Below are 18702 nucleotides of genomic sequence, written 5' to 3'. Positions count from 1 at the left end.
CACTCACTTTGTAGACCAGGCTGGCCTCGAACTCAGAAATCCGCCTGCCTCTGCCTCCCGAGTGCTGGGATTAAAGGCGTGCGCCACCACGCCCGGCTGTTTCTTTGGCTTTTTGAGACACTGTCTCAATTTGTAGCTCTGGCTAGCTAGCCTGAACCCTCCTGCCTCTGCCTCCCAAGTTCTGAGCTCAAAGTATGTGCACCGCACCCAACAAGCTGAATGTTTTTGATAAGTCAGAGACTTCAAGATGTGGAGATGGAAGAGCCTAAAGGGGGTTCATTTCTTCTTAATACTTAGTTTTGAGACAGAAATGTAGGTTCTCTTTTTACCATGTGTCCATCTGTAAAGTTCCTCATATTGTCCTCTTATGTCTTTAGTGCAAATGGATATTAAGGTGGTACCTTAGAAGTTGTCATTGAAGTCACCAGCTTTGCTTACTTTTCATTTATATTCCATCACAGGAGTTCCATCTTCTCCCGCTGAAGGCTTAGCTGTCTTGCTTCATGAAGTTCAGGACAATCTGACATGCACTTGTTTCTTGTCTCTTCATTTGAAGAATAGTCTTCGTTCACTGTGTACATTTTTTTTTGTTAATAGGGAAGGGGAGGGGAGAAAGAGTTCCCCCCCTCCCCTTCCCTCCCCGGAACTTCAACAAATACTTTTTATTACTCTTACCAAGATGGCAGACCCCATCATGGATCTTTTTGATGACCCAAACTTATTTGGCCTGGACTCTCTGACTGATGACAGCTTTAATCAGGTCACTCAAGACCCCATTGAAGAAGCACTTGGACTGCCAAGCTCTCTGGACTCCTTGGATCAGATGAACCAAGATGGTGGAGGTGGTGATGTGGGGAATTCATCAGCAAGTGACCTGGTTCCTCCACCAGAGGAAACAGCTTCCACTGAACTTCCCAAAGAATCCACAGCTCCAGCTCCAGAATCCCTAACCTTGCATGATTATACCACTCAGCCCACCAGCCAGGAGCAGCCAGCCCAGCCTGTCTTGCAGACATCAACACCAACATCAGGACTTTTGCAGGTCTCCAAGAGCCAGGAGATCTTGAGCCAAGGGAATCCTTTCATGGGTGTCTCTGCCACAGGTGTCTCCCCCAGTAATACTGGAGGACAAGCATCTCAGTCAGCTCCTAAGATTGTTATTCTTAAAGCTCCACCAAACTCCTCCGTCACAGGCACCCATGTGGCACAAATTCAGGCCCAAGGTATCACCAGTACAGCTCAGCCCCTAGTGGCTGGGACAGCCAACGGTGGAAAAGTCACTTTTACCAAAGTGCTGACTGGTACACCCCTTCGACCAGGTGTATCCATTGTCTCTGGTAATACAGTGTTGGCCACGAAGGTCCCTGGGAACCAGGCTGCTGTTCAGCGCATTGTCCAGCCAAGCCGACCAGTAAAACAGCTGGTCCTCCAGCCAGTAAAGGGTTCAACTCCTGCTGGGAATCCTGGGGCTGCTGGGCCCCCACTGAAGCCTGCAGTTACACTGACGTCTACACCTACCCAGGTGACTTGAATGAAACAGGGAGGTGAACTGTGCTTTCATAGAGGACCAAGGAGCAGTGAGGGAGGGGAAAGAGAGCATGGTTTATAAGAACTGCTTATGGGAAGCCTGCTTAGATCTGACTGGCAGGGTATGGCATGTTTGGGATAAAGTCTTCTAGCTCAGGCTGCTTTCAAATGCATGGGAATCTTCTCTAAATAGTGTTGGGAAAATAGGCACTAACCAACATGCCTTAGTATCTTTGCTTTTCACCAGTGAGCTTTGACAGTCACTTCCTTAATTGGTAGGTGCAGTAGTAAATGTTAATGTGCCTCTCATCTCTTATCACATGCTGCTCTGTACCTATCTGGTGCTGAATACAGTGGACAGCTCAGTCTTCAGGGAGATAGAGATATTAAGCAAAAGTTCATAGTAAATTTGTGCTATAAGTTGTCATTGAAAATAGAGGATGTTCTGAGAACATATATTTGCAATACTATAAGTGCTCTTTTATTTATTTATTTATTTATTTATTTATTTATTGAGACAGACTCTTGCAGTATAGCCCAGGCTGGCCTGGAATTCTGAATTAGGAAGGCTGACTGCAGGCTTGATGACTCCACCTTCTTACTGCTGACCCCAGAACTTGCAATCCTCCCTCTCAGCCTCCTGATACTGAGATTACACAGGTGTGCCAGTGCACCTTTGTCTCCTATTCTCAGCAGTACTCCTGTCCTCTTACTACTGTGCAGCATAGAAAGCTCTGAATAAAGGATCAGAAGAGTTGGGAGCAGTTGTAAGCATTAAGATTAATGGAACTGATGTGGAGGCATGATTCATTTTATTTTATGGATTTTTGTTCTAATTTCCAAACATTAAATGACTGTCTTAGATAGCTATCAAGTTGTGTGTGTGTTTGTGTGTGTGAGAGAGAGAGCGTGCGCCTTAATATCCACTGGGTAGAGGTTTTACAGAAAAGATGCTATAGAGACACTGGAGGGTAAAGAATAATTGATTTTCTGACATTCAGCTTTATGCGTCAAATGAAGAAACCTGGTATAAGAAGTTCTGTATATAATACGCTCTAATGTTGCTCTTGTGTGATTTCCTTTTTCACTGTAGGGTGAATCGAAACGCATCACTTTGGTCCTTCAACAGCCACAGTCCGGAGGTCCCCAAGGACATCGGCATGTTGTGTTAGGGAGTCTACCAGGCAAGATAGTGTTACAGGGCAACCAGCTAGCAGCCTTGACTCAAGCCAAGAATGCCCAGGGGCAGCCTGCCAAAGTCGTAACTATTCAGCTGCAGGTGCAGCAGCCACAACAGAAAATCCAGATTGTACCTCAGCCTCCATCATCGCAGCCACAGCCACAGCCGCAGCCGCCACCCTCAGCCCAGCCGTTGACCCTGTCCTCTGTGCAGCAGGCTCAGATAATGGGGCCAGGCCAAAACCCAGGGCAGAGACTTTCTGTACCGCTCAAGATGGTGCTGCAGCCACAGGTGAGTGACTAGAAAAGGAAAAGAAAGGGTCTTGTCACTGCCTTCAGTAACCATTGCTGCTTACTGCAGTAAATTCTAACTTCATACCTCGGAACTTCACCCATGGAAACCTTGTTTTGCTTAAATCATGCAAAGATGAAGCATTATTGTTGAATTTGAGGTGATAATTTCTGTAATATTTATCTTTAAAATGTTTGTTGTCTTTATTATGACATTGTGGGGGTCAGGTAGGGAGAATAAGCCTGAGCTGTACTCTATAGCAAGACTGTTTCCTCAAGAAAGAAAGAGGCAAGCATGGCGAGCCCTTGCCCTTAATCCTAGCCCTCAGTGGGGAGGCATAGGCAGGTGCATCTTTGAGTTTAGGCCAGTCTGATTGACATAGTGAGCTCCACGACAGCCAGAGCTTCATAATAGATAGACTCTGTCCAAAATAAGTAAATAGGTAAAAATTTAAGAAGAAAGATGATTTGAAATGCCTGATTTTTAAGGCATATGTACCTAGTTTGTGTTTTGTTTGTGTGTGTGTGTGTGTTAAACAGTATCTCATTATGTAACCCTTTGCTGGCCTGGAATTTAACTATATAGGCCAGCTTGACCTTGAGCTACTGGGCAATCAATTCTCTTTTCTCTGTGTCCCAAGTACTGGAATTACAGGCTTGTGCCCCCATATCTGGATGAGTATACCTAGCTTTATTTAGGCCATTTAAATTGCAAACATGTTGAAACTGTAGTGTCTTTGTTTTCCCAGGCTGGCTCTTCTCAGGGAGCCTCCTCTGGACTCTCTGTGGTTAAAGTTCTAAGTGCCAGTGAAGTGGCAGCCCTGTCATCACCAGCAAGCTGTGCCCCTCATACTGCAGGGAAGACTGGAATGGAGGAGAACCGCAGGCTGGAGCACCAGAAAAAGCAAGAGAAAGCAAATCGGATTGTGGCAGAGGCCATTGCTAGGGCCCGGGCCAGGGGTGAGCAAAACATCCCTCGAGTCCTGAATGAGGATGAGCTGCCTAGTGTCCGGCCAGAGGAGGAGGGTGAAAAGAAACGCAGGAAGAAGAGCAGTGGGGAAAGGCTGAAGGAGGAGAAGCCAAAGAAGAGCAAGACTGCTGCTGCCTCCAAAACGAAGGGCAAGAGTAAGCTAAAGTGAGTATTCCTGCTGCGCAGCGGGGTGCTGGGAACAGCATACTGCAGGATAGTGACTGCTCTCTGCTGCCCCGTGGGGTGCTGGAGATAGCACACTCCTGTGAGGTTATATTGGTGTGAGCTATGTATAGCAGTTACCACAGGAGCTAGGAGAGAACCTTAAGGTACAGGACAGATGAGTAGTTCAGATACCACTTTGCACATTGCTGACTTTTTCATTACTGTCATGTAGAAGATTTCTCAGTGCCCCTACCACCTCCGTATAAGAGAGCTGCTGGACACTGCTTCCCTACCCTTCAACTTCAGTCACTGTCCACTGTAGACCTCTTTCAAGGGAGTGTGGCTTGATAGGTTCTTGTTGCAATCTTAGGTTTTTTTCTTTTATTTCTTGGAGCTACTTTCTTATTAGCTCCAACATACTTTGTATGTTCTTCAAGCTGTATAGCTTTTTCCACCTTATTTAAAAAAAAAAAAAAAAAAAAAAGTTTGGGAAGGCCGGAGAGGCTCAGCAGTGAAGAATGCTGCAGCTCTTGCAGGTGTCCAGAATTCAGTTCCCAGTACCATATGGCAGCTTACAACCTATAGCTCCTATTCAGGGGATCAGACACCCTCTTCTGGCTTCTGTAGGCACCAGGCATGCAGCTGTTACACCTACATATATGGAGGCAAAAACACTTTCCACATAAAATAATGCATCTTTAAAAAAATAAATAAGGAAAAAAAAAGAATTCAGTTTCATCTCTGTTATTTGCTCCTCAGAGAAGTGTCTGTCAGGACAAGGTTATCCTTTCAGGCTAATTGCTGCCTTTTTCAGACTCTGTACTTCTTCGTAGCATTTGTACCATAGACTGGAAAGTCAAATGTTTTTATTTTCAAATAAAATATTTTAGACCCAAATATTTCTGTCTGGAAGTTTAGTATATGACACTTTAGATTACTGGTGTTTGCTTACTCATAAAATATCCTTGCTTTCATTGAAAATGGACTTGGTCTCCTCCTTAGCACCATCACTCCTGTCGTGGGCAAGAAGAGAAAGCGTAACACATCGTCTGACAACTCTGATGTGGAAGTTATGCCTGCACAGTCTCCCCGGGAGGACGAAGAGAGCAGCATCCAGGTAAAGGACCTTAAAGGGCTTAAACATTCTGGCTCTGAATATCTCAAATAAAAGTAGTCCCTATGAAAATGTCAGTACTTACTTCCCAAAGTCCTGTGTTACAGGAACTGAACACAGCATGTAAGCTCATGATGCAGTATAGGAGGCATGTGGGGTACTTTTCCTCGAGTGTGGAGCTGCTCAGCTATCCCTTTGTTCCACTTTTCCTGTGCTTGTGCTTTCTGACAAGAACTCTAGGTGGTTAGGCATAGAGTTTGGGTTGTTTTCCTTTCTGCCTTAGAAGATGAGAGACATAGAAGAAATGAAAAACCAGACCAGAAGACCCTCCGCCTTCAGTTCTCATTTGCTGCCTTATAGAGCTGTCTGTGGCTACAATTGATAACCACAGAAAGAATTAAAATTTGCTGATTAAAACTGGTGGCATTATTTAAAAGTGCTTCCCTGTTGAGTGTGACGTTCTAGGGAATCAGGACTTCTTGTCCTCCATGTTCTGGCACTTGCTAATGTATCTCACTGGTCTGAATTCACCATTAGTAAGTGGAAGTTTGGAGTAAATGAACAGAGTCTCTCTCTCTCTCTTAACTTAAAAAACAAGTTATTTTATGTATCTGGGTGTTAGCTTGCATGTATATGTGTGTGTTGTTCGAATGCCTAGTACCCTTAGAGGTCAGTAAGGGGAGTTGGGTCCCCCTGCGGTGGGGCGTTACAGAATGCATCACCATGTGGGTGCTGGGAATTGACTATAGGTCCTCTGGAAGAGCAGCGAGGGCTCTTAACTTCTGAACCATCTCTCTAGCCCCTCTCTGTTTTTTTATATTGATTAACTTACTTATTTTTAGTTTGTATGTACATGTCCATGCTCATGTGTGTGTTGAAAGAGACACTAGGAGGATGTTGAGTGTCCTTCTCTACTGTTGTCTGACCTATTCCCTTGAGATAGCATCTTTCAGTGAACCTGGACCTAGGATGACAGCCAGCAAGCCCCCTGCCCCACACCCAGCTTTTTATGTGAATATTAGGGTCTTGAATTCAGGTCCTCATGCTTACAAGAGCAGCAAGCGTTCCTACCACCGAGCTTCGTTTTCAGCCCAGATTTCTCTTTACTTGTTTATCTGTTCTTCCTTTCTTCTGGGCTTTGGGATAGGCTCTCACATTTCCCAACTCTGTGTGAAGCACAGCCGAATAGGAACTGCTGCTTCTTCCTCTACTTCCAAGTGCTAGGCATAAACTGCCCTCCTGGGTGGTTTTGCAGTCAAGTGATGTTCCTGTCTCAGGCGAGGTTCACAGGCTTATGCCATAACACCAACTCCCTTTTTAAGACGATCTTGCTTTAGTGACCATACAGGCCTCAAATTGATGATCCTTCTGCTCTACCATCCTGAGTGCCAAGATTACCATCGCCTTCTGGCCAAGGTCACCAGGCAGGCACATGGTGCTTATAATACATGTAGATAGATACTCATACACACAAAATAAAAATAAATCTTTGAAAATATTTTATTATTTTATGTGTATTGGTGTTTTGTCTGCATGTATATCTATACACCACATGTCTACAGTGCTGGTGGAAGCCAGAAGAGGTGTTGCATTCCCTAAAACTAGAATTAGAGATGGTTGTCAGCTACTATGTGAGTATAAGAAATTGAACCCAGTTCCACTAGCAGAGCAACCGGTAACCATTGAGACGTCTCTCTACAAATAAATAAATCTTTTTAAAATTCAGAACCTATAAATGGAAAGGTTGAGACATCTCTCTACAAATAAATAAATCTTTTTAAAATTCAGAACCTATAAATGGAAAGGTTGGCATTTAGTCACTTTGTGTGTCTGTGTATGGTGTAGGACATGCTGAGTGCACATATGGAGATGAAAAGACAACTCACAGGGATTGGTTCTCTCCTTTCACCATGCATGTTCAAGAATTGAACTCAGTTTGTCAGGCTTGCTTTCCAGCACCTTTATCCTCATTTCCAACCTTAAACTCTATATTGTATAGATATTATTCCTTGTTGGAGGTACAGTAATACTTTTTCCATTTTATGGATTTTTCTTTTCACCATGGTAATCATTTCCTTTGCTATGCAGAAGCTTTTTATTTGAGAAAGTCCTGAATTCTGTTCATTGCTGTAGGTATCTAGATCCTGTGCTGGTTTTGTTCCTATGACTTTGTGGTATAATTTGAAACTAGATATTGTGATAATCCCAGCATTGTTCTTTGGCTTAATTATTTCAGATACTTGGGCCTTTTGTGCATCCATATTAATTTTAAGTTAGTTTTTTTTTTTTTATTGCTGAACAAATACTGTGGTAATTTTGATGGGGATTATATTGAGCCTTAGAGTACGTTTGGAGCTGTAGCCCTTAGTTCTTTAAATCCATAAGCATGGGAACCTTTCCTTCTGGTGCTTTCTATTTCTTCTGTTTAACGTTTTCAGTTTAGAGATCCTTCACCCACTTTAGGGCTTTTGTAAATTGGATTTATTTTTTCTTGGTTTCTTTTTCAGCATAGCTGTTTATTTCTACTTATTCTCTGTAGATGGATATGCTCATCTAACTAAAAGTGTTCCATGGTCAAATTTATATATCCATTTACCAAAGTTTGTTGGTTTTGTTTGTTTGTTTGGTTGGTTGGTTGGTTGGTTTTTGGTTTTTCGAGACAGGGTTTCTCTATATAGCCCCGGCTGTCCTGGAACTCACTCTGTAGACCAGGCTGGCCTCAAACTCAGAAATCCGCCTGCTTCTGACTCCCAAGTGCTGGGATTAAAGGCTTGTGCCACCCCTGCCCTGCCCAAAGTTTGTTCTTTATAACCTATAACATTTTTATTTTCCTTCTCATGGATTATTTTATATCTTAAGATACTTAATCATGTAGATAAGCTAAACTTTTATACATGCTATCTTTTTGTTTTTTATCCTACTCTGAGTAGGAATATCATTACTAATTCATTTATTTATGTATTTATTGTATTGAGGAACTATGCCCAAGACTATATATATGTATATATATATTAGACAGATGCCCTACCACTGGGCTTTCTCTCAATCTCTAGGAGAATTGATTTTTACAAATTAGTTTTGTGCTGTGCAAGTTTGCTCAATTTCAGCATTTTTGTCATGTGACTCTTTTTTTTTTTCATTTTCTGGGGATATATTATGTTGAAAAATGTCTCCTTCCCCATTTTTGTATCATGAGCTACATGTATTAAACTACTTTAAAAATTACTTATTTAGCCACTAGAAATAATAAAATAGACCTAAATATATATCTGTAAACATATACTTAAGTAGTATATATCATAATATATTACAAATATACAAATATTATAAATGTAATTATATATATATATATATATATATAAATTTTTTTTTTTTTTTTTTTTTTTTTTTTTTTTTGAGACAGGGTTTCTCTGTATAGCCCTGGCTGTCCTGGAACTCACTCTGTAGGCCAGGCTGGCCTCGAACTCAAGAAATCCACCTGCCTCTGCCTCCCAAGTGCTGGGATTAAAGGCATGTGCCACCACCACCTGGCTATATATATTGTCCTCAAGCCAGGATTTCTCTGTGTAGCCCTGGCTGTCCTGGAACTCACTATGTAGACCAGGCTGACCTTGAACTCAGATTCACCTGCCTCTGCCTACAGAATCTGGGATTAGAGATGTATGCCACAATGCCCGGCTGACCTAAGATAAAGAAAACTGACTCAAAGAAATATTGTTAGCTAAACTTACAGTTTGGTGGTGCATGCCAATGAACCCAGTGCTCAGAAGACAGAGACAAGTGGATCTTGAGTTCAAGGTCACCCTGTCTTCAGAGTGAGTTTTAAGACAGACTGGGTTATGTAGAAAAAGATCCTGCCTTAAAACAACCAATAAACAAAACCAAAAAGTTAAGAAACAAAGAAAAATAGTGGTGTTAACTAAAGAAGTGACATAATAGTACATATGAAATTATATTATTTTGTCAGAACCTCAAGGGCCATTGAGATGGTTCATGAGGTAAGAGTTTGCCATGCAGGCCTGACTACCTGAGTTTCATGCCTGAACCCATAGTGGAAGAAGAGAATTGACACCTCCCCTCATTCTTCCCCAACCCCAAAGCTGTTCTCTGACACACACACTATAACAGTAGTAAGTAAATAAGATATAGGTAAGAAAGAAAACCAACTCTTTAGCTACAGACACAATGTGCCTGATGAGCTCCTCCTGCCCTGCCACAGGTGTGCATTGTAGGTAGACTCCCCCCTGCTGCCCCATGTGAACTTCTTAGAGCACCTAGCAGCCACTCCCAGGGAGGGCTCCTGCTTGCTGTCTGTGTGAACACATGACTATGTCATGGAGGTAGGAAAGAAGCTCATTACCACTGTTTGGTTTGTTTTTATGAGGATGTTGGATCTATTAGCATAAGCAAAGTTTTCCCTTTGAAAGGTTGTGTAGTGTAATAATACCAGTACATGGAGATAGAGAAAGATAAGAGGCTTGAGAGTTCGGGGCTCGCCTGGAGCACAGATACACAATTCACTGTGTCCAAAAAAGTTCTCACTTTGAGAGTTTTGAGCAATTAACTGCATGTCCTCTACAGAAGAGACGTTCAAACCGCCAAGTTAAGCGAAAAAAATATACAGAGGACCTGGATATAAAGATAACAGACGATGAAGAGGAGGAGGAGGTCGATGTAACTGGTCCAATAAAACCCGAGCCCATCCTCCCAGAACCAGTGCAAGAGCCTGATGGCGAGACTCTTCCTTCCATGCAGTTCTTTGTGGTAAGCTAACATTAACCATTTAAGAGCCTTTGCACGTGTGCGTGTGTGCGTGTGTCTGTGTGTCTGTGCCTGCATCTGCAGGCCAGGCAGTAATCCTCTTGCCTCTGTTTCAGTCTCTGGAGTGCAGGGATTACTGGTATGAACTACCACACCCAGTTTTGTTTTTTCAACAATTAGTTGATTGACGACATCTTTTGCTACAGGAGAATCCCAGTGAAGAAGATGCAGCTATTGTAGACAAAGTGCTTTCCATGCGAGTTGTGAAGAAAGAGGTGAGGCCTTTCTGTCTTCAGTGCATTCATAGTATATTTAATGTTGAATTCATATTACTTTTAAAGAACTATTTTTCCAATGATGTAGTCTCTACTAGTGAGTTACATGCCTAGTTCCTAAGCTTTATTTAATGAGTACCTTTGAGTCACAAAATATATTGCTAGTGTGTAGTTATAAGAGATGGTATAAGGGCCAGTTGATGGTGGCACATACTTTTAATCCCAGAATTAGGGAGGCAGAGGCAGGTGAATCTCTGAGTTCAAGGACAGCCAGGCCTATACAGAGAAAAACCCAGTCTCGACCCACTACCCTCAAATAAAAGACAGAGACGATATATGAAAGCTAGCTAGAGTTTTACTTCTTTGTTTTACTACTTGGTTTACAGTGCATAAAAGCGTTTTTTTCAACTCTCAGGCCTTTAGTACTAAATTAGTTCCTTGATTAATGAAATATTCAGGAAACACTAGGATGAAGTTCTCCCGTGTGTGGATGAAATTAAAAGATCTTTGATAAATATATGACTATAATTTCTGTATTTCTTCTCAGCTTCCTTCTGGACAATACACAGAGGCTGAAGAATTCTTTGTCAAGTACAAGAACTAGTAAGTTACATACAGTCAGCTGTTCACCCTAAATTTAGCAGCTCTGGAAGGGCCTCTTATGGGGACTACTGCTCCCTCTAAATCCACAGACTGTCAATGCTTTACCCTACCCCCTTATTTTATTCTTTTTATTTTTTTCCCAAGGACTAGTCTGAAATTTTCAGTGATTAAAATGACTGTTTCTTTGCAGAAAGTGGGGTGAGAACAGTTTTTAAGGCCTTAATACGCTGAACTGTAGTTTGCAACCAACAACAGATGTAGCATTACTTGAGTGCAAGTTGGAAGTGTGGGCATCTAGGTGGCTTGTATGCGCATCCAGGCTTAAGGAGCACTGGCCTCAGCGGCCTCCTGCTAAAGCACATGCTTGCCCACCTCTTGGTGGCTAAGTCTCTAGATCCCCAGGGTTAAAGTGCCAGGCTCCGGGTCTCACTGAGTGACTGGCTTTGTCCATCTACTGTAGCTCCTATCTGCACTGTGAGTGGGCAACCATCTCCCAGCTGGAGAAGGATAAGAGGATCCACCAGAAACTAAAGCGGTTCAAAACAAAAATGGCTCAGATGAGACACTTCTTTCATGAAGTAAGTAGCATAGTATTGACTAATCTTTTTTTAAAATTTTTGCTGGTTTTGTTTTTGTTTGGTTTTGGTTTGATTTGGTTTTGGTTTTGGTGAGACAACAAGGTCTCACTGTATAATCCAGGCTGTCTTCATATTTGCCTTCCTGCCCTTACAAGGGTTGGGACCAAAGTGTACACATGGCCTTCCCTTTCTTTCCTAACACACATTAATTACCAGGCTGTCAGTCTGCAAAGACACACTGGTTTATGTATAGTGTGTAGAGTTTTGTTTTCCTAGGTTTAGTTATGGTCTGTGGATTAGCTGGAATTTCAGACGTTCAGTATTGTGAGGCGGTGATGAGTCAGTTTCAGGAGGGATGATAAAGTAACCTAGTCCTCACCGGGCTCTCCTCTCTAATACTGGTCTTTAGCTATCATAGGCTCTTTAGATACAAGCAACTATCTCACTATGAGAAAACATTTGTGTGTGTGTGTGTGTTAGTTTGGTTTGTTTTTTAATGAGACAATCTTGTGTAGCCCAGGCTAAAGCACTGACTCACTCTGACCTTCAACTTCTGATCCTCTGTCCTCCAGTGTCACCTTTACCTCTGAGAGCTAGGATCATAGGCATGGCCCCACCATTTCATGTGCTGGGGCTGTAATCCAGGGCTTTCTGCATGCTGAACAAGCAAGCACTCTTGTCAACTCAGCTTCATCTCCTGTCTGAGAAATGTTTTAAATCAAATTTCTAATCTAGTATTGGTAAAAAATAGTAATAAAGGAACTTTAATTTCTTATATCTGGGGTTACTACCAAATAAACATTGAAGCTACATAAGCAAGGAAATATTATATTTAACAATTGAGTAGTTTAGTTATTTGTTTTAATTGTAGTATGTAAGCAGAAGACTGAGTGAAAACAGATGAAGAAAATGGAGGTGGCATCTGTATTAAACACTTGGGAAAGCTTCGATATGAAGCAGAGCAGAACAGTTTTGAAGTGATATCTGCTTTATGAAATATAGACAAGCTTGTATGCTTCAGGCACTGGTTCAACAGACAGAATGCGAAGAAGACCTGGAGTGCAGAACATAAATGAAGTCAGTAGCTCCTGTTAGGGAGGAGAGACTGTCTCTGGTAATAGGTGAAAAAGTAGGTTTATAGATTTTAAATGCTATAAACATACACAATTCCCATTAGTTTTTTTAACTTGTAAAGGTAAAGTAGAAAGGTATAGGTAGGTTACCAGACAGTGACTTTCCTGCCTTACTGTTTGGCGTCATCACTCACCTAGGATGAAGAGCCTTTCAATCCAGACTACGTAGAGGTGGATAGGATATTGGACGAGTCTCACAGTGTTGACAAGGATAATGGTGAGGTGAGTTGGGCGCGGAGAAACATGAAAAGCCTCTGCAGATTTCTTCTGTTTGCTTGCCAATCCTTTATTTTTCAGATATGGCCGAAAAAACCCTTGGACTGAAAAGGTATTTCTGAATTTCTTTTGTTGGATTCTTAGAAATACAATGGGAAGGCAGAGGAGTAGAGGAAGCAGAAGTGTCTGTGCCGGGAACCTTAGCGCTTCCTCGGGCTCTGAGGAAGAGCCTCCACACTAATTCCTACCTTAGCGCTTCCTCAGGTTCTGAGGAAGAGCCTCCACACAAATCCTAAATCAATGAGTAGAACACTTGCACAGGCTTCTAGCTTCTGTGTCTCCTGACCTCACCATTATTCAGCCCCCCTCATGTCTCACAGTTCCCACTATGTAAGTGTGGGCTGAGGCTACACGAGCTTAGTTTCAAGTTGTTTTTCTGGGAATTTTTCTTTGTTAAAAGTGGTTTGAGAATTACTACTACTACTTCTACAGATTGGGGGATATATTCTTTTTATTTTCAAATACTTTGAAGTCTTGTAGATTTCCTGTTTGATTCTCCAAAGAATCACACTAGATCTAATCCAAAAATGAACTCACTCATGTCTTAAATTACATTTAGACAACAAACTCTGTTTTCTTCTGAAAAGCTTAATTTTTTGCTTCAAGCCATTGCCGGCTTCACTTCACGAAGGTGTTTGGTTGTGACAGTGACTAGGAGAAGAGTAATTGTGTTCAGCTGGTCTTGTAAGCTAGGCTTCCTAGCTATGCAATTCTACCACGTGTCACTCCAACAGGATCTGTAGCATTGGCCTGTTGTCTTAAGAATAACTCAGCCTTAGTTACACCGGGCCCGTTAATATTTTCATGTCTTCAGACTCTAGTAAAGTATAGTGTATATAATGCATATTCTCCTTGTGGGTTGAGTGTGCATGGTGTTATATGTCCTGGAAGTGACTGGAGAATAGACAAATGGTTAGGGAGTTGGCTACCCTAAATTCTCACCATTTTCAGGGTCTCCGCTTTTCCTGCCTTGCCAGTCTTAGGTTCGCCGTACTCAACTTTCCAAAAGTAACTGGCCTTATGTTCAAATCCTTTAAAATGTGCAACTGGCACTGTGTTAAAAATGTTTTGGTGTTTTCACGTTACAGTTAATATTCCCAATATTTGACAGTAATAGTGTGTGTATTCATGCCCCCCCCCCAATAGGTTTGATTTTCATCTGTTTTGTATAGCTAACAGTGGAAATCAGTATATTCTTTACAAAAATAAGCTAATATGCTAGAAATATGTGATTTATACAAAAGGTTTTAGACAAGTAATAACTAAAATCATTGTAGTAAAGAAAGAACAAGCCGTTGGATCCTTTCTAGGCACTCCTTTGAACCATGCTTGTTGAGGTACTTTCACACTTAATGGTAGCTATTTGAAGAAGGAGTCTGTAAATTGATAATTAAGAGATCCCCATTGAACGCACTAAGCCTAGCACCCCACCTCCCTTTGGTTTTTTGGTTGGTTTTTTTAAGAAATGTTTTCTTTGTCTCCTTGGCTGTCCTACACCTAGCGCTGTAGACCAGGCTAACCTAAAGCTCATATCCCGTGTGCTGGGAATAATGGTATAGGCCACCACATCTGGCTATGCTTAAGATTTCTAATTGTGCTTGCTTTATATAAGCCTAATGGAAATACTATCACAAGAGTGATGGATCATCTTTTTTATTTTATTTTTGTAGTACCTGGTATCAAACCCAGAGCACTCAGCATACTGAGTCCAGTTCTCCACCCCAGCAGTGACTATCTTGAATTGCAAAAATAGGAGTGGTATTACACATACACACATCTGAGCTCCTCCTGCAGTGATGTGTAAAGACCAACCAATACTGTGGTTGGAGCTTCAGCATTTCTTCCTGGAGCCTGTGGTTGGTAGATTCAGCTGGCGTTTAGCACCTGTGGAGCTGTTACTTTGGAATCTGGTTTTGGAGTCAAGTCTTACCCTTTAATCACTGCTACTTTGACTTTCCTTTCTCCTAGCCTGTAATTTACTACCTGGTAAAATGGTGCTCTCTGCCCTATGAGGACAGTACATGGGAGCTAAAAGAGGATGTTGATGAGGGCAAGATTCGGGAATTTAAACGGATCCAGTCAAGGCATCCAGAACTGAAGAGGGTGGTAAGTACATCTGGATTTAGAAGACAAATGTAGTGTAAAGGACTGTCAAGACTTTATTTTCTTTTCCTACTTGCAGTTTTTATTGGTTTAGCTTTCTGTTATAGAAATTCTCTTAACATGTAAGAAAGGGTTGACTATAATATAATATACCAATCATTAAGGCAGAGTTAACACATGTTCGATTGTGTGTCTTATTTTAAATCAAATTACACATCACATCTAGAGCTTCAACAGGCAGAAAAGGGAAAGCAGTACATTTGTTCATACATGGTGGTCTGTACTTGAGTCCGGTTGTATTTTGTGATGTCCTCACTGTCTGCATTTAAGCTTTATAGCACTTGACTGCCTTCCAAGCTACTTGAGATGTTGAGATATTGAAAGTGCAAGGTCGGGCTGGTGAGATGGCTCAGCGGTTAGGAGCACTGACTGCTCTTCCAGAGGTCCTGAGTTCAAATCCCAGCAACCACATGGTGGTTCATAACCACCTATAATGAGATCTGAAGACAGCTACAGTGTACTTACATATAATAAATAAATAAAATCTTTTTTAAAAAAAAGTGCAAGGTCAGCCTAGACAGATGAGATACTATCTCCCAAAACAAAGCACAAAATGTCATATTTATTTGGTTCGTTTGATGTTTGGTTTTCAAGACGGTTTCTCTGTGTAACCTTTGCTATCCTAACTTACTCTGTAAACTAGGCTAGCCTCAAACCCAGAGTTCCAGTGACCTCTGCCTCCCGAGTGCTGAGATTAAAGGTGTGTGCTGTGAAAAGATTCTTCAAGGCTTAGAAACCCAGGGTCCCTCCTGCCTCATCCCTGTGAGGGCTAGGATTATAGGCATACATCACTGCACCCAATTTTCTTTAAGGACTTCATTTAAAATCTTCTTTCTTTCCCCTTTTTTAATATTTATTTTATGTGTATGTGTGATTTCTCTGCACAACAGAAGGCAGCATTGAATCCCATGTCTCTACAGTTATAAACTCTTGTGAGCTGCCATGTGAATGCTGGAATTCAATAAACTCAGAAAGTCTGGAAGAGCAGGCAGTGGGCTTCATTCCTGAACTCTCTCTCTTCAGCCCTCTAAATAGTTTAAATGTAGTTTCCTGGCATCTTCTTCAAGTATCCTGTGGGCTATCTTTCTTTAAAAAATAATATACATTCATGAACACAAACATATTTCACAAGTTATAACCCACTGCTCCACTAATTCAAAGTTTTTACTTTTTAGAATCGTCCACAGGCAAATGCCTGGAAGAAATTGGAGTTATCACATGAATATAAAAACAGAAACCAATTACGGGAATATCAGTTAGAAGGGGTCAACTGGCTCCTCTTTAATTGGTATAACAGGTAAAGAAAAAAGTGAGCTTATAGCATGTCGGCTTAGTCTGGAAATTATTTTTAGACATTTTCTCAAAATGATTTTTTTCCTTGGTAGATTTTTTTTAAAGATGATAAATTTTTGGCATATTCTTCTTCCCATTCCCCAAAATCTACAGGCAGAACTGCATCCTGGCTGATGAAATGGGATTAGGCAAAACTATTCAGTCAATTGCCTTCTTGCAGGAGGTATATAATGTAGGCATCCATGGTCCCTTTTTGGTCATTGCTCCATTGTCCACCATTACTAACTGGGAGCGAGAATTCAATACATGGACAGAGATGAACACTATTGTGTACCACGGCAGCCTGGCCAGCCGGCAGATGATCCAGCAGTATGAAATGTACTGTAAAGACTCACGGGTGAGTTGTATGCTGTGGGAACGCTATGTTTAGAAAAGTAAGGCAAGGTCCCTAGTGTTTCAGGGCCTACAGACAAATGAAAGGTGTTCACTGAGGCTCTCCATGACTTAAGGTGCTTTTTATGTAGTGGAATGAGTTGACTCTGCAGTTTCTATCCAGTAGACATTGTGAGTCACTGAACATTCTGATTTAGTATATGAGTACATTATGTAGATGAACTGCTTGTTTGCTTTGGGACAATCATCCTTGTTGTGTAGCTAGCCTGGTCAGCCTCCTGAAGGCTGCGATGATAGCCATGCACCACACCACCAGCGGATACGAGTATCTGAGACAGACTTCTAGTAACATTGCTGTCCTTTAAAGTACTTTTCAGAGAGAGAAACTTTTGTTTCCTTTTGTTTTGTTTTGTTTTGTTTTGTTTTTCAAGACAGGGTTTCTCTGTGTAGCCCTGGCTGTCCTGGAACTCACTCTATGTAGACCAGGTTGGCCTTGAACTCAGAAATCCTCCTGCATCACCACTGCCCAGCCAGAGAGATAACCGTGGAAATAACTAAATGTGCATTTGCCCTTTTTTTTAAAACAACTAAAATTATAATAGAAGATGCTTTTTCTAAGGGAAACATTTTGAATTAACCATTTTGTATTAATAGCAAATTGTATTAACTACTGTTTTGTTTCTTTTATGATTTTTCTTTTACTTCTAAACTAAATTTTCTCATATATTGTAGTTCTTTATTTTGTTGAAATTATTTGATTTTTGTTAGACTTTAGACAGAGTCCCATATTAACATACTCTGTTGCTACTACCACTTCATTTTAATTAGTTTTAGTGTTTCTGAGATAAAGGCTCAAACTTGTGCTCCTGTTGTCTTAGTCTCTTATGATAACTAGGCTACAGGAAGATACCTGGCTTGGTTTCCACACCCCACCCCCACCCACCCCACCCCCACCCCCTTTGTATGTTTCAGCATTAGTCAACATTTTGTATACCTTACTGTTAACTAAGGAGTGATCTAAGACAGATTTACAGCAGCTAAGCATACAATGGTCAATAATGTTCAGCTCCACTCAGTGAATTAGTTCTGTTATTTTCCCAGGAAGCTGAATCTGTTGAGAAAAGTGTGTATCATGTTCATTGATTTGGCACTGTTTGTTGGGAGTGACAGAAGTTGGTGGTAGTATTTCATGTTAAACTTTCTTAAACATAGCAAGGAAGTTCAGAACTCTGCAGGTGGGCATGTGTTTCGGAGGCACCTTTTCTGACTGCACTGATTCCATGATTAGGGTCGCCTCATCCCAGGTGCTTATAAGTTTGATGCCTTGATCACCACTTTTGAGATGATTTTGTCAGACTGTCCTGAGCTTCGTGAAATTGAATGGCGTTGTGTTATCATTGATGAAGCCCATAGGCTGAAGAACCGTAATTGCAAGCTACTTGATAGTCTCAAGCACATGGACCTGGTGAGTTTCCCAAGATGACTTGTAGTCACTCTGAAATGAAATCTGATTTCCCTGTGAAATGAAAATTGCTGGAACTTAGCAGAGAACAATGGAACCTTATATTAAGGGCCCTGAAGATCATGTAAACGTTTTTGGAAATGAATTGTGAATGGGTGCTTCTTAATCACAAGGAACAATGGAAATGTGCCTTAGTTACCTATCCCAGAGATTAATATCTAAAACAACAACTCTGTTTTTCATGATTCTCTGATTGGGCCATATTCATATAGTCTCTCCTAGGTGTTTGTTTGATTTGGTTTTTGGGACAGGGTTTCTCTGTGTAGCCCTGGCTGTCCTGGATCTCACTCTGTAGACCAGGCTGGCCTTGAACTCAGAAATCCACCTGCCTCTGCCTCCCCAGTGCTGGGATCACCACACCCAACCTTTCCTGGGTTATTAATGTTGCTGCACTCAGCTGTTGATACTAGTTATCCTTTCCTGGGTTATTAATGTTGCTGCACTCAGCTGTTGATACTA

At 41.5% G+C, this 18702-nt stretch overlaps 1 protein-coding gene across 4 annotated transcripts in view; it reads left to right on the top strand.

Moving 5' to 3' along the window:
- Chd8 (chromodomain helicase DNA binding protein 8) overlaps positions 1-18702 on the top strand; it is a 61037-nt gene that overhangs the window by 20670 nt on the left and 21665 nt on the right. For all 4 annotated transcript variants that reach the window (XM_021181311.2, XM_021181312.2, XM_029469309.1 and 1 more), the window contains exons 2-14: positions 462-1522; positions 2621-2998; positions 3747-4132; positions 5135-5249; positions 9828-10010; positions 10214-10282; positions 10830-10885; positions 11346-11463; positions 12735-12818; positions 14841-14978; positions 16211-16332; positions 16482-16725; positions 18010-18186. In XM_021181311.2, the coding sequence (XP_021036970.1) occupies positions 680-1522; positions 2621-2998; positions 3747-4132; positions 5135-5249; positions 9828-10010; positions 10214-10282; positions 10830-10885; positions 11346-11463; positions 12735-12818; positions 14841-14978; positions 16211-16332; positions 16482-16725; positions 18010-18186 (2913 nt within the window). In that variant the 5' untranslated portion in view covers positions 462-679. The remainder of the gene's footprint in view (positions 1-461; positions 1523-2620; positions 2999-3746; positions 4133-5134; positions 5250-9827; positions 10011-10213; positions 10283-10829; positions 10886-11345; positions 11464-12734; positions 12819-14840; positions 14979-16210; positions 16333-16481; positions 16726-18009; positions 18187-18702) is intronic.

This window comes from Mus caroli, chromosome 14 (assembly GCF_900094665.2).
Source record: "Mus caroli chromosome 14, CAROLI_EIJ_v1.1, whole genome shotgun sequence".
Taxonomy (NCBI): domain Eukaryota; kingdom Metazoa; phylum Chordata; class Mammalia; order Rodentia; family Muridae; genus Mus; species Mus caroli.
The sequence above is the reverse complement of the archived record's forward strand: the minus strand, read 5'-3'. Positions and strand labels throughout refer to the sequence as shown.